General features: G+C 35.7%; 1 protein-coding gene across 5 annotated transcripts in view; it reads left to right on the forward strand.

The window, feature by feature from the left end:
* Positions 1-5,993: 5,993 nt before the first annotated feature.
* LOC137251613 (RYamide receptor-like) overlaps positions 5,994-25,582 on the forward strand; it is a 60,927-nt gene continuing 41,338 nt past the window's right edge. For 2 of the 5 annotated variants that reach the window (XM_067786298.1, XM_067786303.1), the window contains exons 1-3: positions 6,000-6,162; positions 23,363-23,554; positions 23,649-23,851. In XM_067786298.1, coding sequence (XP_067642399.1) covers positions 23,494-23,554; positions 23,649-23,851 — 264 coding nt within the window. In that variant the 5' untranslated portion in view covers positions 6,000-6,162; positions 23,363-23,493. Of the gene's footprint in view, positions 6,163-14,062; positions 14,186-23,362; positions 23,555-23,648; positions 23,852-25,582 lie in introns of those variants that run through there. The other 3 variants (XM_067786300.1, XM_067786302.1, XM_067786301.1) reach the window with 3 other exon arrangements.

Below are 25,582 nucleotides of genomic sequence, written 5' to 3' on the forward strand. Positions count from 1 at the left end.
GGAAGGAAAGGCTGACGGACGGACCGATTAACGGATAAGTAATGCCAATTTTTTTTATACAATACACACAACTTCGGTAACCTAACGGTTGGTTGTACAGGTATAAAGAAATCGAGATAGATATAGACTTCCATATATTAAAACCATCAGTATCGAAAAAAAATAAAATTATTAAGCTGTGTCCGTCCGTCTATGCGTCCGTTAACCACTTCAGCAAATATTGAGGTATCTTCACCTCATTCGGTATACGTCTCATCTGGATACAGAATAGATTAGTATTGAAAATGAACGAAATCAGACGATAACCACGCCCACTTTTTTGATATCGAATAGTTAGAATAATGAAAAAACTGAGATAATTAAAAAAGGAATACCGTAAAGATAATGGAATTTGGTAGGTGGATTGGCTTTATGACGCAAAACTTCAATTCAAACAAATTTTGGAATATCGGTGTGCACCGCCCCTTGTGATAACATCAATTTTACAAATATTATTAATCATAAATCAAAAACCGTTAAACCTGTCATAACTTGATTCGGCAGAGAGTTTGCCTTTACTATAAGAGACGCTTCGAAGATAAATTTTTTAAATCGGTCAAGGACCACGCCCACTTTTATATTAAAGATTTTTAAAGGGGTCATTTACAAACAAAATTAGCTATATATTTGCATCATACCGCTTTATATCAATGCCATTTCTTTACCCAAGTGAAATTATAACAAGATATAAGAAATTTTTGAAAATGGGCGTAGCACCGCCCCTTTTATGACCAACCAATTTTCTATGTTTCGAAAAAAAAACGCTAGACACTACCACCAATCAAATTGAAAGACGCTACGGAAAAAATCAGATTTTTTCCTGAAGTTCCTCCTACCCCCATTAAAATGTCTTTCCGGATCCGCCCCTGTGATAGACAAAATAGGATGTAGCACGTTTCGTAATAAATGACAATACGTTCGTGCAGGTAATTGGATTAATCTACCAATTATAACCTGACTTTATTGAGAGTATCGGTCTTAGGTTTCTATAGCTTAAATAATTACCTATTCGAATGCTTAGATGTGCAGATGTAAGTATGTGTAGAATTTGAAATAGATATGTATGCACAAAATAAGCAAATACATACATACATATATGTATATGCGTAGTTGTTACAACAACGTTTGCAAATTTAATTACGTTATATTTCATATTTGTTTTATGAATTAAAATTTTTATTTCCCGATACTGATTTTGTTGATATTGCTTTTTATATTTACACAGTTTGGTTCTTTTAAACAAAACTAAAAGCCGGCCGCCTTTCACACGGAAGATCGTGGGTTCACGCCCCTGGCGCAGCAACATAAAAATTTAAGAAGAAATTTTTTATACTCAGTTGAGCAGAGCTCACAGAGTATATTAAGTTTGATTGGATAACGGTTGGTTGTACATATATAAAGGAATCGAGATAGATATAGACTTCCATATATCAAAATAATCAGGATCGAAAAAAAATTTGATTGAGCAATGTCCGTCCGTCCGTCCGTCCGTCCGTCCGTACGTTTAAACGATAACTTGAGTAAATTTTGAGGTATCTTGATGAAATTTGGTATGTAGGTTCCTGAGCACTCATCTCAGATCGCTATTTAAAATGAACGATATCGGACTATAACCACGCCCACTTTTTCGATATCGAAAATTTCGAAAAACCGAAAAATCGCTATAATTCATTACAAAATAACTTATGACGCAGAATAGAAAATTAGTAAAATTTTGGACAATGGGCGTGGCACCGCCCACTTTTAAAAGAAGGTAATTTAAAAGTTTTGCAAGCTGTAATTTGGCAGTCGTTGAAGATATCATGATGAAATTTGGCAGGAACGTTACTCCTATTACTATATGCACGCTTAATAAAAATTAGCAAAATCGGAGAAGGACCACGCCCACTTTAAAAAATAATTTTTTTTTAAGTAAAATTTTAACAAAAAATTTAATATCTTTACAGTATATAAGTAAATTATGTCAACATCCAACTGCAGTAATGATATAGTGCAACAAAATACAAAAATAAAAGAAAATTTCAAAATGGGCGTGGCTCCGCCCTTTTTCATTAAATTTGTCTAGGATACTTCTAACGCCATAAGTCGAACAGAAATTAATAAATCCTTTTAAAATTCGGTAGGGCATAGATTTTATGACGTTAACTCTATTCTGTGAAAATGGGCGAAATCGGTTAATGCCACGCCCAGTTTTTATACACAATCGTCCGTCTGTCCTTCCGCATGGCCTTTAACACGATAACTTGAGCAAAAATCGACATATCTTTAATGAACTTAGTTCACGTGCTTACTTGAACTCACTTTATCTTGGTATGAAAAATGAACGAAATTCGACTATGACCACGCCCACTTTTCGATATCGAAAATTACGAAAAATGAAACAAATGCCATAATTCTATACCAAATACGAAAAAAGGGATGAAACATGGTAATTGGATTGGTTTTTTGAAGCAAAATATAACTTTTGAGAAAACTTTATAAAATGGTTGTGACACCTACCATATTAAGTTGAAGAAAATACTCATTCATACCTTTAATTTGATACCCATATCGTACAAACACATTCTAGATTCACCCCTGGTCCACCTTTATGGCGATATTTCGAAACGGCGTCCACCTATAGAACTAAGGCCCACTCCCTTTTAAAATACTCATTAACACCTTTCATTTGATACCCATATCGTACATACATATTCTAAAGTCACCCCTGGTCCACCTTTATGGCGATATCTCGAAAAGGCGAACACCTATAGAATGAAGGCCCACTCCATTTTAAAAATACTTATTAACACCTTTCATTTGATACCCATATCGTACTAACAAATTCTAGGGTCACCCCTGGTCCACCTTTATGGCGATATCTCGAAACGGCGTTCACCTATGGAACTAAGGATTACTCCCTTTTAAAATACTCATTAACACCTTTCATTTGATACCCATATAGTACAAACGCATTCTAGAGTCACCCCTAGTTCACCTTTATGGCGATATCTCGAAAAGGCGACCACCTATACAACAACCACCACTCCATTTTAAAACCCTCATTAATACCTTTCATTTGATACCCATATCGTACAAACGCATTCTAGAGTCAACCCTGGTCCACCTTTATGGCGATATTTCGAAAGGGCATCCACCTATAGAACTAAGGCCCACTCCCTTTTAAAATACTCATTAACACCATTCGTTTGATGCCCATATTGTACAAACAAATTCTAGGGTCACCCCTGTTCCACCTTTGTGGCGATATCTCGAAACGGCGTCCACCTATGGAACTAAGGATTACTCCCTTTTAAAATACTCATTAACACCTTTAATTTGATACCCATATAGTACAAACGCATTCTAGAGTCAACCCTGATCCACCTTTATGGCTATATCCCTAAATGGCGTCCACCTATAGAACCATGGCCCACTCCCTCATAAAATACTCTTTAATGCCTTTCATTTGATACACGTGTCATACAAACGCATTCCAGGGTTTCCCTAGGTTCATTTTCCTACATGGTTATTTTCCCTTATGTTGTCACCAAAGCTCTCAACTGAGTATGTAATGTTCGGTTACACCCGAACTTAACCTTCCTTACTTGTTTGTAATTAGAAGTAATTTTTTCTAAGCGGAGTCGCTCTCCGGCACTGGTTTGACAAGCACCCCGAGTGTACTTCTGGCATGAAAAGCTTCTCAGTGAAAATTAATCTGCTTTGGAGATGCCGTGTGGAGTCGGCATAAAATATTTAGATCCCGTCCTGCCAATTTGTAGGAAAACCAAGTAAGAAATCTAAGTTCGAGTGAAACCGAACATTACATACCCAGCTGTGCACTTAAGCTCAACCATACAATTACTGATGAATATGTGTCAAATGTAGTTAAATATCATAGAGTAATTGCAAACTTTTCGGAGACTCATGTAGGCCGTTGTGGCCCGTTGTAATACCACGAAGGAGCCCAAGTTTCTTTTCTGTGAATGTGGTTCATACGTCCATAAAGTCTATCCAGTGCGTTTGCCTAAGATAGCGCAGAATTTTGTTTATATTTGCGGATTTAACTCCAAATGCACCCAAATAAGTGTCTGTGGAGACATCGATACCTGGTCTTCGACAGTGCGGGACAATGGCATAGATAATGCGCAACGCTTTATTTTTCTTCCTCGTCCCTGCAGCTATGATTTTATAGCAGCTTGGCCATCGTGAAGGCGGAGATTTCTTGGCTTCGCGGTTCCACGTAATTTTCCCACTCGCTCCTCTCTGGGATCTTCTTTGAAAATATGTTGTTCCAGCGAGGGGACGGTATTGTATGATCTAGCTTGCAAAATATATAGAGGACTTGTTTCAGGATCTGTGCATGTCCAAACCGGCAGTCCATTCAAGGTTCAATTGCATTCAGCGTCACAGGTGGCAGAATATTTTCAATAAATGTCAGTAATGAAAATAAATAACATGGTTTCAGGAGCTTTGTTGGGAGTGGGTAGGAGGGTACCGCAAGTTAGCATAGCCACCATCCGCTGCACCTTTGTTGCTTTGTTCTTGTTAGCCTCGATATCGATAGCCGTCCACCATTCGACGACTGCGTAGAAGAGTATGGGTCATACCACTGGCATGTAGATCCAATGTACAAAGTGAGGCTGAAGACCTCAACTTTTCCCAATTGCCCACCTACAGGGGGAAGTTCTGGTATTTTGCATCTGCGCATGAAGAGCACCATCTCAGTTTTTTTTTACTGCTGATGCTGAGTCCAAAATCAGACCAAGTTTTTGTTAGATTCATTGCTTTTTTCAAGAGGTCGCTAAGCACCGGAAGATGTTTACCACTAACCATCAGGACTATGTCATCAACATATGCAATGACCTGGCAGCCGGTCGACTGAATCTTGAATAAAGCCTGGCATGTAGATACTAAGATCTGGCCATTCTGCCGCCGCTAGTAATTGAGGCCTTGACCTGTCGAGGGCAGTACATAAACACAGAACATGTACAACCGTGTTTTCTTGCAGCTCGCTCTTCATGCATCCTCTAGAAGGCAGAGTTCAGTTAGCATTTGTTTATTTAATTGCCTATTATTTCTCATTATATTTCGTTCATTTAGTGACTCATTATTACAAGGACTCTTCTCTAACAATTTGTTTCACTCTAAGTCCTCAATACGTAATCCTTCCAAAGACTTTACCTCTCGAACGCCAAAGTAAATTGATGTCACTTCTACCGGACTGTATGTAATATTTGTGCCAAATATGTGCCAAATCGTACCACAAATGCGTTTTTTTGAAATACTTCGGTCTATGCGCCACCTATCGGAGTTTTTTTCTTATTACTGCATTGTCATCGGGTTCTGAACTATATTCCAAGTTTAAAGTTTGTAGTTTATCGGGAAGTTACTTAAATTTCAATTACAAAATTCTGTTCGCTACACAAAGTCAAGCTAATTAAAACCGTTTAAAAATATCGTTACTTTTCATCACCTTAATATACTCATACATTCATATCGCTCATTTACTTCAATAGTGTCATAACTCAAAAAACATGACTTTTGAGTTAATAACATATAAACTTACCCAATAACATTATCTATGTTGTATAAAAAAATCTTTGTGATCCCCTAAAAATTTACCACGTGCTATACAAATGAAAATATGTCTTTATATGCGCACCATATGGCAGTTAAAATCTTTGAATGGCTCTCCTCGAAAATTGTACTTTTTGAGTTATGACACTATTGAAGTAAACGAGCGATATATGTTTATTAGTAAACAAAAAAGTCTAAACAACAACTTTGAAGTCCAAAGGCGCCAATGCGTGAAATCGCCTTTCCGACGGATATGCTGCTATGTACCAATTAGGTCAGTATACACTGGCAAATCGATTTCGTGATACGCTTATCTAGAAAATTTTCGCAAACAAAAAAAATGCTCCGAAAAAATCCATTTAGCTATGCCAAGTTCAGTATTTAACGCGCTTTCACGCACAACTGATGGAATGTGAACTTTTTTGTTCGTCAGTAACTGATGCACAAGTAAGATCGGAAAGGAACGCAATGAAAAGAAATTTCAGTGATGTGCTGTGATAATGTCATGCCGTGGCGTATGAGTAACTATTCACAACAACAAAAAGAATAGTTGACACAAAAAAAGTAATTATGTAGATCGGGGTGTCATTGCTTTTAATTTGTTATATCGGTGTCGCTCAACATGAACAGATAATAAAAAAAATTTTTGTTTCAATACCTGGAAAAAATTAGCTTTGTAAATTCAGTGACATTCATGCGAAAAACAAAAGAGTGAAAATTTTAAAAATCAAATGTATGGCAATGCAGTTAATTGCTGTCATCTACTCTATTACAAACTTGTTATCTCATCAAATATGCTAATGTAAAGCATTCGGGGTTAACTAAGAATTAACACTGATTTCGTATGGAATTTGTATTATTAAAAAATTTATTTAAATTTTGAATTAACACATTCAGCGAATATTTGTTGGTAAACGTCTGGTCAATTAGCGTACCATTTCGGTTTTGAGAGCAATTTAAATGAAAATTTATTGGAAATGTTTTGGATGCTAAAGGTAGAAAAAAAGGTTTGGCTTCAGTTGTGCCGCAGGGCTTTCACCAAGCCAATGAGGCCAATTCGGTTAAAAATTCTTGGAATATATTTTTGAATTAATAAACTAAATAAATGTAAGGCGCGATAATCTCTGAAGAAATTTTAGGCCGAGCTTCTCTTCCAATTTGCTTCGCGCCCTTTTTAATCTTTCCTACAAATTGGCGGGACGGGATCTACTTGTTTTATGCCGACTCTGTATGGCATCTGAAAAGCAGATGAGTTTTCACTGAGAGCTTTTCATGGCAGATATACACTCGGAGTGTTTGCAAAACACTGCCGAGCGTCGATCCCGCTTAGAGATATTTTCTTCTAATTGAAAAACCTTGTCTCTAAATTTTGATGTAGCTTTACCCGGTGTGTGAGCCCAGGGTCTTTGGTATTGTTGGCGGAGCACGCTACCGCCATGTAACAGACTTTGCTGGATGGTCCAGGGATCTTGAAAATTCAAAAAACCGTCCGCAGATGAAAATTTTGCTATCGAGTTTTAAGGAACTTTCCGGTAACCCAGTGACCTGAAACTTTGAACTTAATATTTCAGTTCGTTTAAATATTTAGGATAAAAAAGTTTTCTTCTTTGAACAGAGGTCGAGATATTAAGAGATATTTAGAAAGTTCATTTACAACATATGGAATCTTATCACCGCTATTTGAGTAACTTCCCGTATAACAAGATTTTTCAAATAGAGAACGTGCTTCAGAGGCCCATGAAAATGCAACATAGTGTAAGAAAAAATGCTCGCTTGGTGGTCAAGGCATCGCGAAAATTCAAAAAGTCGTCCGAGCTTTGAAATTTGCTTTCGAGTTTTAAGAAACTTTTCGATAACCCAGAAACCTGAAACTCTAAATGAAACTTTAGGCTCTATTAGCAATACCTAGAAAGTCCATTTACATACTCTGCTAGAATTGAAAGGGTTCAACGTAAATTCATTCGATTCGCCTTCCTACCCCTTCATTTTGTTAATCCCCTACCACCTTATATAAACAGGTGCATGCTTATAAATGTTATGCCACTGCATGTCAGACGCTCAGTACAACATTTAATGTTTATTTACGATATTATCTCTGGTACTATTGATTGCTCAGCTCTGTTGGAGCAGTTAAATTTTCTAGTTCCTAGTAGATCTCTACGCTCTCATAATATATTCTACGGTGAAGTTCTGAGAACCAATTACCTTAGCTTTGCCCCTCTCACAAGAGGTCACGAAGAGTTTAATAAAATTTCCAGAATGCTAAATCTTGACTTTGCAATGCCCAGGCCTTTGTTTAAGTTACGGATTGAGTCTTACTATCGAGAAAATTTATCTCATCCTTGAATTAATTAATTTTAGTTGCTTAGCTTTAAGTTAATTTGCAAACATGTAAATCTAGTCAGTAAGGTTTCTGCCATTGACCCAATAAATATGAATATGAACACGCGGAATCTTGCGACCGCTATTTGAGCTACTTCCCGTAAAGCTAGATGCTTGCAATTAAGAACATACTTCAGACAATGCAGCATCAGTGAAACAAATTTCTGCTAGTCGCCAGCGATCGTGAAAATTTAAAAAATCGTCCGAAACTTTAAATTTTGCTTTGGAGTTTTAATGAAATTTTCGACAACTTAGAGACCTGCTACATTTCACAAAACTTTTGGATCTATTGGGTTGTAATATTAAGGATAAAGGAGTTTATTAGACGAACAGGGATCCATATGTTTAGAGTAATTAAAAAGTCTATTAGGAATTTTGGAATCTTGCTATCCATTTTTAAGTAACTACTCATGTTTAAAGATACATTCTTCGTTTCTTCTGATCTATTTATAAAGAGAATGTGCTTAAAAAATTGTTATCCCCTTTATATTTTTCATTCAAAATCGACGAAGTAGAGTTTCATACATAATTGAGCCATTTTCGTGCATCCGTTGACAAGGTCCCTTTCTTCAAACTCTGTCTTCTCTTTTCGGGTCGAAAGGGAGAAAGAATGGCTGTTGCAACTAACGAAGGCCACGCGAATTTCCCACAATAACCGAAGAAACAATTAATGCATTCACAAAACTGCTGCAACAATGTTAACCCATAAGTCGAATAGAAGATCTCCTTGCCAATAACTTCTTTTTTAAACATACAATGCAATTGAAAAGCAAAGACCATCTTTATAAACAAAAGTCAGCTTTTACAAGAATGACATCACAAATATTAGATATACTCGAATTCTACCAAATTCAGAACATAAATTTTTTAAAAGAGTTTTCTCTTCTCCCATTCCCAACACCACAAACGAAATTTAAAAAAAGTGGTTTGGTAAAAAAAAAAACATTACGAACACCAAACAATTTTATTTGATTATTTTGAAAGGTAATTTCCAAGTAAAAATAAAAAAAACAAGTAATAAAGCCTAAGTTCGGGTGTAACCGGATATTACATACACAGTTGAGAGCTATGGAATCAAAATAAGGGGAAATCACCATGTAGGAAAATGAACCTAAGGTAACCCTGGAATGTGTTCGTATAACATTTGTATCAAATGGAAGTTACTAAAGAGTATTTTAAGAGGGAGTGGGCCATAGTTCTATAGGTGGGCGCCATTTAGAGATATCGCCATAAAGGTGGAACAAGACTGACTCTAGAACTTGTTTGTACGATACGGGTATAAAATGAAAGGTGTTAATGAATATTTTAAAAGGGAGTGGGCCTTAGTTCTATAGGTGGACGCCTTTTCGAGATATCGCCATAAAGGTGGACCAGGGGTGACTCTAGAATTTGTTTGTACGATATGGGTATCAAACGAAATGTGATAATGAGTATTTGAAAAGGGAGTGGGCCTTAGTTCTATAGGTGGACGCCTTTTCGAGATATCACCATAAAGGAGGACCAGGGGTGACTCTATAATTTGTTTGTACGATATGGGTATCAAATTAAAGGATTAATGCGGGTTTTAAAAGGGAGTGGTGGTAGTTGTATATGGTGAGGCGTTTTCGAGATATCGACCAAAATGTGGACCAGGGTGACCCAGACCATCATCTGTCGGGTAGCGCAAATTTATTTATATATGTAATACCACGAACAGTATTCCTGCCAAGATTGCAAGGGCTTTTTATTTCGATCTGCAGAACTTCTTCATTTTCTTCTACTTAATATGATAAGGTCTCACTCAATTTACAAAGTTTTTTTCTAAAGTTATAGTTTGCGTCAATAAACCAATCCAATTACCATGTTTCATCCCCTTTTTCGTATTTGGTATAGAATTATGGCATTTTTTTCATTTTTCGTAATTTTTGATATCGAAAAAGTGGGCGTCGTCATAGTCGAATTTCAGCCATTTTTTATACCAATTCAAAGTGAGTTCAGATAAGTACGGGAACTTAGTTTAATACAGATATACCGATTTTTGCTCAAGTTATTGTGTTAACGGCAGAGCGGAAGGACAGACAGCCGGCTGTGTATAAAAACTGGGCGTGGCTTCAACCGATTTTGCCCTTTTTCACAGAAATAAGTTATTGTCCCAGAATCTAAGCCCCTACCAAATTTCAAAAGGATTGGTCAATTTTTGTTCGACTTATGGCACTAAAAGTATCCTAGACAAATTAAATGAAAAAGGGCGGAGCCACGCCCATTTTGCAATTTTCTTTTATTTTTGTATTTTGTTGCACCATATCATTACTGGAGTTGAATGTTGAATAATTTACTTATATACTGTAAAGATATTAACTTTTTTTTTTTTGACAAAAAAAAATTGTTTTTAAAAGTGGGCGTGGTCGTTCTCCGATTTTGTTATTTTGTTTGGAATACTTATAGTAATAGTAGTAACGTTCCTGCAAAAGTTCATCATGATATCTTCAACGCCTGCCAAATTGCAGCTTGCAAAACTTCTAAATTACCTTCTTTTAAAAGTGGGCGGCGCCACGCCCATTGTCCAAAATTTTACTAATTTTCTATTCTGCGTCATAAGTTCAACTCACCTTCCAAGTTGCATCGCCTTATCCGTCTTTGGTAATGAATTATCGCACTTTTTCGATTTTTCAAAATTTTCCATATCAAAAAAGTGGGCTGGGTTATAGTCCGATATCGTTTTAATTAGCGATCTGAGATGAGTGCCCATGAACCTACATACCAAATTTTATCAAGATACCTCAATATTTACTCAAGTTATCGTATTAACGGACGGACGGATGGACATGGCTTAATCAATTTTTTTTTCGATGCTGATGATTTTGATATATGGAAGTCTATATCTATCTCGATTCATTTATACCTGTACAACCAACCGTTATCCAATCAAAGTTTATATGCTCTGTGAGTATAATAAAGAATTTTTTGTGAGATTTTCTCGAACCTTGGAATATTTTCGTAAAGCTTTTTGGAATTTGGTTTGAATAGTTTAATCTACGAAATTCATGGAAATTTTTTCTTTAATTATCTAAAATTGACAAATACTCCATTCAATTTAAAAAAAACTTTCATAAAACTTTCTCGAATCTAGGATCATTTTCGAAAACTGCTTACACATCAGTTTATAGTTTACTTTACAAAACTCATGGATTTTTTTTTTTTTCCATAGTTATCGAATATAGAAAACTTGAGTTAAAAAATTTTAATACAATTTTCTAGAATCTTCGAATTTTTTCAAAAACATTTTTGTAATTTGTGTGCATAGTTTCACTCATAGAACTAATTCTTATACTATCGAAAAAATAAAACTATTTACTTTAGGATATTTGGCTTTGAAGAGATTTACAAGGTATAATCGAAACAGCTGTCGCCTTGTCCGTCCTGATGTCACGTTGTTTAAAATTTTCCCAAATTATTAAATAAATTATAAAATTAAAAAAATTGCTTCAAATAAATGTTTTCATACATTTAAAAAAAAAAAAAAGCAATATGGGCAATCCCCGATTATTAAAAATCATACAAACAGACAAAATTGGTTAATCCGTTGTAGTTCTATAAATAGAACGAAAACAGCAACAAAACCAAAGTTTCTTTGAAAACCGCCGTACCAAGCATAGCTTTAACACATAATTGCATACGAAGTATGCAATGTGTAAAAGATTAAAATATGCAAAAAAGAAGGCAATTGGGAAAGACTTCACAACAGGCATGACGTAGCTGAATGCGTTTACAACCATTTCAACTATCGTAGGGGTGCGAGTTCGACTCCCACTCCCGGGAGAAAAGGCTTTGAAGAGATTTACAAGGTATAATCGAAACAGCTGTCGCCTTGTCCGTCCTGATGTCACGTTGTTTAAAATTTTCCCAAATTATTAAATAAATTATAAAATTAAAAAAATTGCTTCAAATAAATGTTTTCATACATTTAAAAAAAAAAAAAGCAATATGGGCAATCCCCGATTATTAAAAATCATTTTCGTAATAGTTTCTCTAATTCGACTATTTCGTAAACGGTTTTGAAATTGGTTTGCATAATTTCGGCTAAAAAATTCACAGAAGTTTTTTCTTAAATTTTCTAAAATAGAAATGCCGGCACCGTGGTGTGATGGTAGCGTGCCCCGCCTGCCACACCATATGCCCTGGGTTCGCACCCCGGGCAAATAACACCAAAATTTTAGAAATAAGGTTTTTCAACTAGAAGAAAATTTTTCTAAGCGGTATCGTCCCTCGGCAGTGTTTGGCAAGCGCCCCGAGTATATTTCTGCCATGAAAAGTTCTCAGTGAAAACTCATCTGCCTTGCAGATGCCGTTCGGAGTTGGCAGGTCCCGTCCGGCCAATTTGTAGGGAAAATCAAGAGGAACACGACGCAAATTGGAGGAGAAGCTCGGCCTTAGATCTCTTCGGAGGTTATCGCGCCTTACATTTATTTTCATTTTTAGAAAAATAAGGAATATTATAGTATTTTCGAAAACTTCTTTCACGTCAGTTTACATAGTTTCAGTAACAAAATTCATAGATTTTTTTTATAGTTATCAATCAAATATAGAAAACTCTTATTAAAAATCAACTTTTAAAAAATTCAAGCAGTTTTTTATAGTTATCAAATATAGAAAACTTTTATTGAATTTTTTTTTTCATAAAGTTTTCTCGAATTTTCGATTTTTTGCAAAAACCCTTTTGAGATTTGTGTGCATCTATCGAATATAAAAATTATTTACAATAAGAAAGTTTCGTAATAGTTTTCGATTTTTCGAACTATTTTGAAAACGTTTTTTAAATTGGCTTGCATACTTTCAGTTATAAAATTCACGCAAGTTTTTTCTTAAACTATCGAAAAAAGCAAAAAAAAGTCTAATTTATTACAAATATTTTTCGTAAAGCTTTCACGAATTTTCGAACTTTATCGACAACAATTGTGAGATTCGTTCAGATAGTTTAATTCACAATATTCATGGCAGTTTCTGCCTAATTTATCCAGGAAAGAGAAAAAGTTATATAACTTAAAACATTTTATGTAAAATTGTCTCTTATCTTCGAATTTATTCGAAATATTTTTTTATAGTTAAACTTTCTCGAATCTTGGTATATTTTCAAAAACGTTTTTCACATTATTTTACATAGTTTACGTTACAAAATTCATGCATTTTTTTCCTAGTTACCGAATATAGAAAACTTTAGTTAAAAACTTAATAAAATTTTCTCGAATCTTCGATTTTTTTCCAAAACACTTTTGAATTTTGGGTGCATAGTTTTACTTAAAAATTTCATTCTTGTACTATCGAATAAAAAAAATTATTTACCTCAAGAAATTTTCGTAAGAGTTTATCGAATTTTCTATTTCGAAAACGTTTTTGAAATCAGTTTCAGTTACAAAATTCACGGAAGTTTTTTCTTAAATTTTCGAAATAAGAAAAAGAATTTATATGATTTAATCGGGGATTGCCCGTATTGCTTTTTTTTTTTTAACTGTATGAAAATATTTATTTGAAGCAATTTTTTAATTTTATAATTTATTTAATAATTTGGGAAAATTTTAAACAACGTGACATCAGGACGGACAAGGCGACAGCTGTTTCGATTATACCTTGTAAATCTCTTCAAAGCCTTTTCTCCCGGGAGTGGGAGTCGAACCCGCACCCCTACGATAGTTGAAATAGTTATAAACGCATTCAACTACGTCATGCCTTAGTTGTTGTAAAGTTTATGAAAAAGAATTTAATTTAAAATATTTTTCGTAAAACTTTCAAGAATTTTTGAACTTTTTCGAGAATATTTTTGAGATTGGATTGAATATTTTAAGTCACAATATTTATGGTAGTTTTTGCCTAAATTATCGAAGAAAGAGAAATAATTATTTAACTTGAAATATTTTTTGTAAAATTTTCTCGAATCTTCGAATTTCTTTCGAAATATTTATTTATTTATATAAAGTAAATTATGCTTTACTGGTGCTATATACACATCTAATACCTTTAAAATAATTTAAAATTTTTGGTACCTTAATTGCAAAAAACAATAATATAAAATTAAATAAACAATAAAGGATCTGCCTTTTACGGTAAACCAACACACACAACCGAATTTGTGCAAACATTACCTACTTCCTCTTTGATTAAATTAATGTTTAAACAAGATTTGTAATAATTTCTAAGTCAACATAATTTTGATATTTATTTTGTCGTTAAGGTAAGTAAACCAAACAATTGGATACAGCTTTTTGTGAGTCATATATATGTAGTTTGGGGTGGAGCTAATTTTTTCGAAAAAAAAGTATATGGCATAGTCTGGTGGAAGGAGCTACATGAGATGAACAATCAATATGGGTTGGGAAGGTGCAAAGGTTGGCATGCTTGTATTTGTCCGACGCATTAGATTACATGATAAGGGGATGACTAACGGAATCACCACTGACCTAACATCCGAAAACAACCACACCATAGCGGTTTTTTGACTTCCAAGTGCAGAACATAAGATATCTTTCAATAATTGAATGGGAGACAGACTTGACAGTGTAAGGGGAATTACTATCTACACAGATGGCTCAAACATGGAAAAGGGAACTGGAGCTGAAATGAACTCAATGCATCTGCAGGCTAATAAAGTGGAGGTATATGCCAAATAGAAAGCAGCCAGACTGCTCAAGTACAGTATGGCCCCAGCCATCAAAGTAACGATATTTTTCGACAATCAGGCCGCTTTAAAAGTACTAGGATCCCACGTGATAAATTCGGATATCGTGCGGATGCGTCGAGCTTCGCTACCGTCGATCAAGCAAAGATCATAAATGTCTCCCCTTGCTGGGTCCCAAGGCACAGCGTTATTGAAGGGTATGCATTTTTAAGGAGATTGCCAGGAAAGGTTCTGAAATGTAAATAAGCGAAGGGGGCCCTCCGTTTGACCACAACTGGGTTATCTCCTGAGAAAAATCAAAGAATATGAGACTAGAGCAACGGACTCGCCATGGAACAACCGGAATGACTGCGAGGTCTCAAGGTGCTTATGGCCATATGTGGATAGGAAATCTGCAGAGAGATTACTTATGGTTGTCATCACAGTACAATGAGTTATTGCACTAATGCTCAGACGGTGGCGTATACAAACAAAATCTCTGCAGAAGCTATCAGGATGAGGAGGAATCGGTAGCGATTAAAAACTTTCACTGCCGCTGTCCAGGACAAAACAAAAGACGGTACAAATTTCTGGCCGCGGTTTTTCGACAGTCGAACAGATGGTGGATTCTTCACTCCTACTTATTGTGGTATTTTGGTAATTTTTTTTTTTTTTTTGTTAAAGGACCGCATTTTCTTTCGAAATTAGGAAGGTAAAATTTAGAGTGCGGAATATGCTACACAAAATTTCATAGATACTGGCTATAACAATTTACTTAGCACTAAAATATGCACATTGGGGTGGTCCTTAAAAAACAACAAAACGGGTTTTTGCAGGCGCTCCACTTTATACATAACTTCTAGGTTAGAAAATATCACATAGTATGAATACTGGTGCCGATTAGAGACTGTTGAGGGGTGTCGCCTAAAGGTGTAAATTATGATTTGTGTATGGGGGCAAAAACAAATTTAAACTAAAATTTTTTGATTTCTTTTAACAAAAACCAACAACACTGTAGTTGGCGATATTATATTCAAAAGTATTACCCGTCAAAGGGATAAGATTGGAAAAATCGTTCACCGGTTTATAAGGACCACCCTAAAACACATATATATATGCTATCTACATGTATATCTACCAATTGAGTTTCTGCTATTATATCGAAAATTGTGTGTACATTTGTTAATATCAACTGCACACAATTCCTAAATCTGCTATGGAAATTATCGAAATTTAACAGATATTTACGATAATACAAACATCTACATTTAAGCCGTGGTTACTCACGAACGTACGTAGAAAAAACGTGTCAGCTGACACGACCTATCTTATGAGTGTGCAATGTAAACGAAAACTCACCGACGTGCAACGCCAGTACGTACGTAGCCCGGACCGTAGAAATCAAAACAATTTTGATTTTTTCCGTAAGAACGTGTCAGCTGATCGCTCTCTCACTAGACAGAGTTGCCCAGTAAACTTTTGTGCGCTAACTTTTGACCGTTTGCAGTCTTATACAAAAACACCTAATTAAAGTTTGAAAAATTGTGAAAATAATTCGAAATAATTATGTAAAAGTGCAGATTAGAAATATGTAATCTATATATATTTAATTAATATTAGTTCCAGCCTTTTACAACATCAACAAGTAAGGAAGGCTAAGTTCGGGTGTAACCGAACATTACATACTCAGTTGAGAGCTATGGAGACAAAATAAGGAAAATCACCATGTAGGAAAATGAACCTAGGGTAACCCTGGAATGTGGTTGTATGACATGTGTATCAAATGGAAGTTATTAAAGAGTATTTTAAGAGAGAGTAGGCCATAGTTCTATGGATGGACGCCATTTAGGGATATCGCCATAAAGGTGGACCAGGGCTGACTCTAGAATGTGTTTGTACGATATGGGTATCAAATGAAAGGTGATAATGAGTATTTTAAAAGGGAATGGGCTTTAGTTCTATAGGTGAAAGCCTTTTCAAGAAATCGCCATAAAGGTGGACCAGGGGTGACTCTAGAATATGTTTGTACGATATGGGTATCAAATGAAAGCTGTTAATGAGTATTTTGAAAAGCAGTGATCCTTAGTTCCATAGGTGGACGCCGTTTCGAGATATCGCCATAAAGGTGGACCAGGGGTGTCTCTAGTTGTACGATATGGGAATCAAATGAAAGGTGTTACTGAGCATTTTAAGAGGGAGTGGGCATTAGGTCTATAGGTGCACGCCTTTTCGAAATGTCGCCATTAGGGTGGGCCAGGGGTGACTCTAGAATGTGTTTGTATGATATGGGTATCAAATGAAAGATGGTAATGAGTATTTTAAAAGGGAGTAATCCTTAGTTCTATAGGTGGACCCCTTTTCGAGATATCGTCATAAAGGTGGACCAAGGGTGACTCTAGAAAGTTTGTACGATATGGGTATCAAACGAAAGGTGCTACTGAGCATTTTAAGAGGAAGTGGGCATGAGGTCTATAGGTGGACGCCTTTTCGAGGTATCGTCATTAGGGTGGGCCAGGGGTGACTCTAGAATGTGTTTGTACGATATGGGTATCAAACGAAAGGTGTTACTGATCAATATAAGAGGGAGTGGGCATTAGGTCTATAGGTGGACGCCTTTTCGAGATATCGCCATTAGGGTGGGCCAGGGGTGACTCTAGAATGTTTGTACGATATGGGTATCAAACGAAAGGTGTTACTAAGCATTTTAAGAGGGAGTGGGCATTAGGTCTATATGTGGACGCCTTTTCGAGATATTGCCATTAGGGTGGGCCAGGGGTGACTCTAGAATGTTTGTACGATATGGGTATCAAACGAAAGGTGTTACTGAGCATTTTAAGAGGGAGTGGGCATTAGGTCTATAGGTGGACGCCTTTTCGAGATATCGCCATTAGGGTGGGCCAGGGGTGACTCTAGAATGTTTGTACGATATGGGTATCAAACGAAAGGTGTTACTGAGCATTTTAAGAGGGAGTGGGCATTAGGTCTATATGTGGACGCCTTTTCGAGATATTGCCATTAGGGTGGGCCAGGGGTGACTCTAGAATGTTTGTACGATATGGGTATCAAACGAAAGGTGTTACTGAGCATTTTAAGAGGGAGTGGGCATTAGGTCTATAGGTGGACGCCTTTTCGAGATATCGCCATTAGGGTGGGCCAGGGGTGACTCTAGAATGTTTGTACGATATGGGTATCAAACGAAAGGTGTTACTGAGCATTTTAAGAGGGAGTGGACATTAGGTATATAGGTGGACGCCTTTTCGATATATCGCCATTAGGGTGGGCCAGGGGTGACTCTAGAATGTTTGTACGATATGGGTATAAAACGAAAGGTGTTACTGAGCATTTTAAGAGGGAGTGGGCATTAGGTATATAGGTGGACGCCTTTTCGAGATATCGCCATTAGGGTGGGCCAGGGTGATTCTAGAATGTGTTTGTACGATATGGATATCAAATTAAAAGTATTAATGAGGGTTTTAAAAGCGAGTGGCCTTAGATGTATATGTGAAGGCTTTCTCGCGATATCGACCAAAATGTGGACCAGGTGATCCAGAAAATCATCTGTCGGGTACTGCTAATTTATTTATATATGCAATACCACTAACAGTATTCCTGCCAAGATTCCAAGGGCTGTTGATTTCGCCTTGTAGAACTTTTTCATTTTCTTCTACTTAATATGGTAGGTGTCACACCCATTTTACAAAGTTTTTTCCAAAGTTATATTTTGCGTCAATAAACCAATCCAGTTACCATGTTTCATCCCTTTTTTCGTAGTTGGTATAGAATTATGGCATTTTTTTCATTTTTCGTAATTTTCGATATCGATAAAGTGGGCGTGGTTATGGTCGGATTTCGGCCATTTTTTATACCAAGATAAAGTGAGTTCAGATAAGTACGTGGGCTAAGTTTAGTAAAGATATATCGATTTTTGCTCAAGTTATTGTGTTAACGGCCGAGCGGAAGGACAGACGGTGGACTGTGTATAAAAACTGGGCGTGGCTTCCGCCGATTTCGCCCATTTTCATAGAGAACAGTTACCGTCATAGAGTCTATGCTCCTACCAAATTTGAGAAGGATTGGTAAATTTTTGTTCGACTTATGGCATTAAAAGTATTCTAGACAAACTAAATGAAAATGGGCGGAGCCATGCCCATTTTGAAATTTTCTTTTATTTTTGGATTTTGTTGCATCATATCATTACTGGAGTTGAATTCTGACTTAACTTACTTATATACAGTAAAGATATTAACTTTTTTGTTAAAATTTGAATTTAAAAAAATTTTTTTTTAAAAAGTGGGCGTGTTCTTCATCCAATTTTGCTAATTTTTATTTAGTACATATGTAGTAATAGTAGCAACGTTCCTGCCAAATTTCATCATGATATCTTCAACGACTGCCAAATTACAGCTTGCAAAACTTTTAAATTACCTTCTTGTAAAAGTGGGCGGTGCCACGCCCATTGTCCAAAATCTTACTAGTTTTCTATTCTGCGTCATAACGTCAACCCATCTACCAAGTTTCATCGCTTTAACCGCCTTTGGCAATGAATTATCGCATTTTTTCAGTTTTTCGAAATTTTCGATATCGAAAAAGTTGGCGTGGTTATAGTCCGATATCGTTCATTTTAAATAGCGATCTGAGATGAGTGCTCAGGAACCTACGTACCAAATTTCATCAAGATACCTCAAAATTTACTCAAGTTATCGTGTTAACGGACGGACGGACATGGCTCAATCAAATTTTTTTTCGATCCTGATTATTTTGATATATGGAAGTCTATATCTATCTCGATTCCTTTATATATGTACAACCAACCGTTATCCAATCAAACTTAATATACTCTGTGAGCTCTGCTCAACTGAGTATAAAAATTAAATTGGAAAAAGTTCCATAAACATGCATGCAAAATGGTCAATGGCAACAGTGCTTATCTGTAAACAATACACACACAAATATATTATGTACATGTACACAGACGCACACAATGATTCCTACGGGCTTGAGAGTTCGGTCAAACGTGCTTCGTACGACAAACGGCCGTACGTACGGCACACGTCGGTGGGTAATTGCCGCATTATACAGTCTCAATATGTATGTATGTATGAACGCATGTGTAGATTTTATATAAACAGATTTCAAAATCGTGCACTCACCATACAGGAGCGTGCGCAGGAATTGTCTAGGGGGATTTTGAACATATGGAAGCTCATAGTAAGCATCCGTTATTGTCAAGACTAATTTTGCGATAAAAATTAATAGAAACGGGAAGCAATCCAATAATGAACGATTTTTTTATTTATTTCGTATTTCATTGACAAAGCATTATTACAATGCAATCTTGTATAGTACAACAATACAAAGTAATAATTACATAAAGTTCATTTAAAAATATACAATATAAAGCGAAAAACATATACACATAAAATAATAAAAAAAGTAGATGAAGTAAAAAATTGCGTATTTATTCACTGTTGAGTAAAGAGAAAAATTTACCATATTTATTTGCTAGCAGTCAACAAATGCACTCTTCTAGATACCGAAAAAAATTCTTCTACAACATTTTGGACATCAATCTTGACATCCCGATGTATATTCACGTGCAGATTTGAAATTCATATATGTATAAGTACATATATATTTTAAATTAAAAACAGAAACTATATTGAAAGAGTGGTTGATTGATGTATGCAAAATTTACACTAAAGATGAGCTTTAATTGCAGAAAACATTAGTTATTCACAAGACTTGCTCTTTGTGTAGAATTTATGATATTTACCGATAATGAACCCCCAACCTCGTTTGAACCCTCAAAATCCCCCCTTGGGCACGACCCTGTCACCATATTTACATTAAAAAAATTTACCTTTCTAACCGGTGTGAGACTTTTGTGCAAACTTCGTGTTTATAAAGAAGCAGCGAACCCTAAAGCTTTTTTTCTCAAAATTTTCGTTTATTTAACCATTAAGAAAATCTGAGGGGAGTATAAGCAAAAAATGTGTGGAGGGGTGTTATATGGTCCACGGCCGTAACATCAACTGACCTAATGAAATGGTCATAACGTCAAATTATAAGTGACTACAACGTCAACGACATTGACATTAGACCATTCTGCTCTTCTGTAATGGTTATAAATCCAACACAAAGTTTCTCATGTAACAATAATATCAATAACGAAAACAATTTGATTAATTAATTAATTAATTAAATACAGATAATATTATTAAAAAAATTGTGAACAGCGGAAGTACTGGTTATAAAAGCACTATTATAACAAGTAAGGAAGGCTAAGTTCGGGTGTAGCCGAATATTACATACTCAGCTGAGAGCTTTGGAGACAAAATAAGGGAAAATCACCATTTAGCAAAATGAACCTAGAGTAACCCTGGAATGTGTTTGTATGACATGAGTTTCAAATGGAACGTATTAAAGAGTATTTTAAAAGGGAGTTCTAAGGTGGACGCCATTTCGGGTTATCGCCATAAAGGTGGACCAGAAGTCACTCTAGAATATGTTTGTACGATATGGGTATCAAATTAAAGGTGTTAATGAGTATTTTAAAAGGGAGTGGACCTTAGTTCTATAGGTGGACGCCTTTTCGAGATATCGCCATAAAGGTGGACCACGGGTGACTCTAGAATGTGTTTGTACGATATGGGTATCAAATTAAAGTTATTAATGAGGGTTTTAGAAGGGAGTGATCCTTAGTTGTATATGTGAAGGCGTTTTAGAGATATCGACCAAAATGTGGACCAGGGTGACCCAGAGCATCATCTGTCGGGTACCGCTAATTTATTTATATATATCACACCCATTTTATCGACCAAAATGTGGACCAGGGTGACCCAGAGCATCATCTGTCGGGTACCGCTAATTTATTTATATATATCACACCCATTTTACAAAGTTTTTTCTAAAGTTATATTTTGCGTCAATAAACCAATCCAATTGCCATGTTTCATCCCTTTTTTCATATTTGATATAGAATTATGGCATTTTTTTCATTTTTCGTAATTTTAGAAAGCGAAAGAGTGGGCGTGGTTATAGTCTGATTTCGGTCATTTTTTATACCAAGATAAAGTGAGCTCAGATAAGTACGTGAACTAAGTTTAGTAAAGATATATAGATTTTTGCTCAAGTTATCGTATTAACGGCCGAGCGGAAGCACAGAAGGTCGACCGTGTATAAAAACTGGGCGTGGCTTCAACTGATTTCGCCCATTTTCACAGAAAACAGTTATCGTCATAGAATCTATGCCCCTACCGAATTTCACAAGGCTTGGTAAATTTTTGTTCGACTTATGGCATTAAAAGTATTCTAGACGAATTAAATTAAGAAGGGCGGAGCCACGCCCATTTTGAAATTTTCTTTTATTTTTGTATTTTGTTGTACCATATCATTCTGGAGTTGAATGTTGACGTAATTTACTTAAACTACTATAAAGATATTAAATTTTTTGTTAAAATTTGACTTAAAAAAAATTTTTTTAAAAGTGGGCGTGTTCGTCATCCCATTTTGCTAATTTTTATTTAGCACAGATATAGTAATAGGAGTAACGTGCCTGCCCAATTTCATCATGATATCTTCAACTACTGCCAAATTAAAGCTTGCAAAACTTTTAAATTAACTTCTTTTAAAAGTGTGCGGTGCCACGTCCATTGTCCAAAATTTTACTAATTTTCAGTTTTGCGTCATAAGGTCAACGCACCTACCAAGCTGCATCCGTCTTTGGTAATGAATTATCGCACTTTTTCGGTTTTTCGAAATTTTCGATATCGAAAAAGTGGGCGTGGTTGTAGTCCGATTTCGTTCATTTTAAATAGCGATCTAAGATGAGCGCCCAGGAATCTACGTACCAAATTTCATCAAGATACCTCAAAATTTACTCCAGTTATCGTGTTTACGGACGGACGGACGGACGGACATGGCTAAATGAATTTATTTTTTCGCCCAGACCATTTTGATATATAGAAGTCTATATCTATCTCGATTAGTTTATGCCTTTACGGATTACCGTTATGCGAACAAAGTTAGCTCAGCTGAGTATAAAAATCCAAAGTTACTAAACTCTTTGCGCGCCTATAATTATTCCACACAATTAGGACTAAAATGCATATAGAATTAGTATGTACCTAAATGGTAAATAAAAGGAATTGCAACAAAAAGGCAATACTTAGGACCAATTGCAAAGGGAGCAGCGGGGCATTCATATAACTGAGTGGTTAAAGGCATCTACCTTTACGCTAGTATAAAGTATGTTTGTTGGAGATTTCGAGTTCAATACTCAGCTCCCGAGAAGCTAGCTGATGAAGAAGTAAAATTCAGAAATATGTCCTAGTAACCATCGCTGTTTGTAAACTGTGCAATTTTTCTCTAATATCAATAGAGCTTAGTAACCATAGATTTTTACAGTCTTGCTTTTTTATGAGCATGACTCGCTAATTAAATACAGATGATAATATTGCTATAATAGTTAACAGCGGAAGTTCTGCGATTTTTCTCTATTAATCTCAATATCGAAAAGATGTTGATGTTGTTTTAATAGCAAAAACATTACGTACTTCATGCGCCACATTGAATTAAACTCTTAAACATGCTTTTTTTATTAAAAAAAATATATATATATATATTAAAAACAAACATACACCACACCAACACAGATAAGGGGAGAGCTTGTCCTATTTTCCTCATCATAAATCTTATCAAATCCTTATTTTCTAGAAAACCAGACCAATAATTTTTTTACTTTGATACTTCCAGAAAAGAAAAACAAAAAATGTTGCAAACTTTTTTAAGAGCAAAAAGAACATACTTTTCAATGTAAAACCATTTGCGTTCATGCACATAAACTTAAGCACATTTCTACATTCCATTACATCTGCCAGCACAACATGGATGAGTTCCCAGTAATTTCAACAACAGCAAATGAGATACTGAAAGAAGAAGAATTCGGTAAGTAATTGGTTGGAATTCGTTGAAGTTATTCAAGAGTACCAGCATTACGTTATATTTTCTTATATCTAATTACTTTTATGCTAAATTTTAGAGAAGCTTTATTCAGCACCGACTGGTATCGTTGTATTACTTTCCCTTTTCTATGGCACAATAAGTGGTTTGGCAGTTGTGGGTAATGCATTCGTTATATGGGTGGTAGTAACAACTCGTCAAATGCGTACCGTTACAAATATGTACATTGCCAATTTGGCATTCGCTGATGTTGTTATTGGATTATTTTGTATACCATTTCAGGTGAGCGTTTTTTTTTTTTTTTTTTGTGTATTTGATATTATAAACATATCATACCCCACATATGCATATGATACTAGAAACGTTGCAATGGCAACGGATTGTGAACAGAGTTGCCGCTAATTTAAATTTTTAGTAAACAGAATATTCCCAAAAATAACCAAAAGTGGAAAATGGTAACCAAACAGAAAAAGTTTGTGTTTTTGCTGGCAGCATTGATATTTATTTTATTTTAGCATATATGTAACGTAAAAACATTTAGAAAGAAAATTAAGAATACATTTTTTTTTACATAACATTTGATAAAACAAAAACATAAAATCATGTTATTACACATGCTGTGTGTATGAGTATGAAAAAACATTTGTTTAACATTATAAGTAATTACATACCTAAATGTGTAATGAGATCAAAAGTAAATGCAATTAAAACAAGTAAGGAAGGCTAAGTTCGGGTGTAACCGAACATTACATACTCAGTTGAGAGCTATGGAGACAAAATAAGGGAAAATCACCATGTAGGAAAATGAACCTAGGGACACCCTGGAATATGTTTGTATGACATGTGTATCAAATGGAAGGTATTAAAGTGTATTTTAAGAGGGAGTGGGCCATAGTTCTATGGATGGACGCCATTTAGGGATATCGCCGTAAAGGTGACCCACGGCTGACTCTAGAATTTGTTTGTACGATATGGGTATCAAATGAAATGTGTTAATGAGTATTTTAAAAGGGAATGGGCCTTAGTTCTACAGGTGAATGCCTTTTCGAGATATCGCTTTAAAGGTGGAACAGGGGTGACTCTAGAATGTGTTTGTACGATATGGGCATAAAATGAAACGTGTTAGTGAGTATTTTAAAAGGGAATGGGCTTTAGTTCTATAGGTGAACGCCTTTTCGAGATATCGCCATAAAGGTGGAACAGGGGTGACTCTAGAATGTGTTTGTACGATATGGGCATCGAATGAAAGGTGTTAATGAGTATTTTAAAAGGTAGTGATCCTTAGTTCCATAGGTGGATGCCATTTCCAGATACCGCCATAAAGGTGGACCAGGGCTGACCCTAGAATGTGTTTGTACAATATGGGTATCAAAAGAAAGGTGTTAATGAGTATTTTAAAAGGGAGTGGACCTTAGTTCTATATGTGGACGCCTTTTCCATACATCGCCGTAAAGGTGGACCAGGGCTGACTCTAGGATTTGTTTGTACGATATGGGTATCAAATGAAAGGTGTTAATGAGTATTTTAAAAGGGAATGGGCCTTAGTTCTATAGGTTAACGCCTTTTCGAGATATCGCCTTAAAGGTGGAACAGGGGTGACTCTAGAATGTGTTTGTACGATATGAGCATCAAATGAAAGGCGGTAATGAGTATTTTAAAAGGGAATGGGCTTTAGTTCTATAGGTGTACGCCTTTTCGAGATATCGCCTTAAAGGTGGAACAGGGGTGACTCTAGAATGTGTTTGTACGATATGGGCATCAAATGAAAGGTGTTAATGAATATTTTAAAAGGGAATGGGCCTTAGTTCTATAGGTGAACGCCTTTTCGAGATATCGCCATAAAGGTGGACTCTAGAATATGTTTATACGATATGGGTATCAAATGAAAGGTGGTAATGCGTATTTTAAAAGGAAGTGATCCTTAGTTCTATAGGTGGACGCTTTTTCGAGATATCGCCATAAAGGTGGGCCAGGGGTGACTCTAAAATGTGTTTGTACGATATGGGTATGAAA

This window comes from Eurosta solidaginis, chromosome 5, assembly GCF_040869045.1.
Source record: "Eurosta solidaginis isolate ZX-2024a chromosome 5, ASM4086904v1, whole genome shotgun sequence".
NCBI lineage: Eukaryota > Metazoa > Arthropoda > Insecta > Diptera > Tephritidae > Eurosta > Eurosta solidaginis.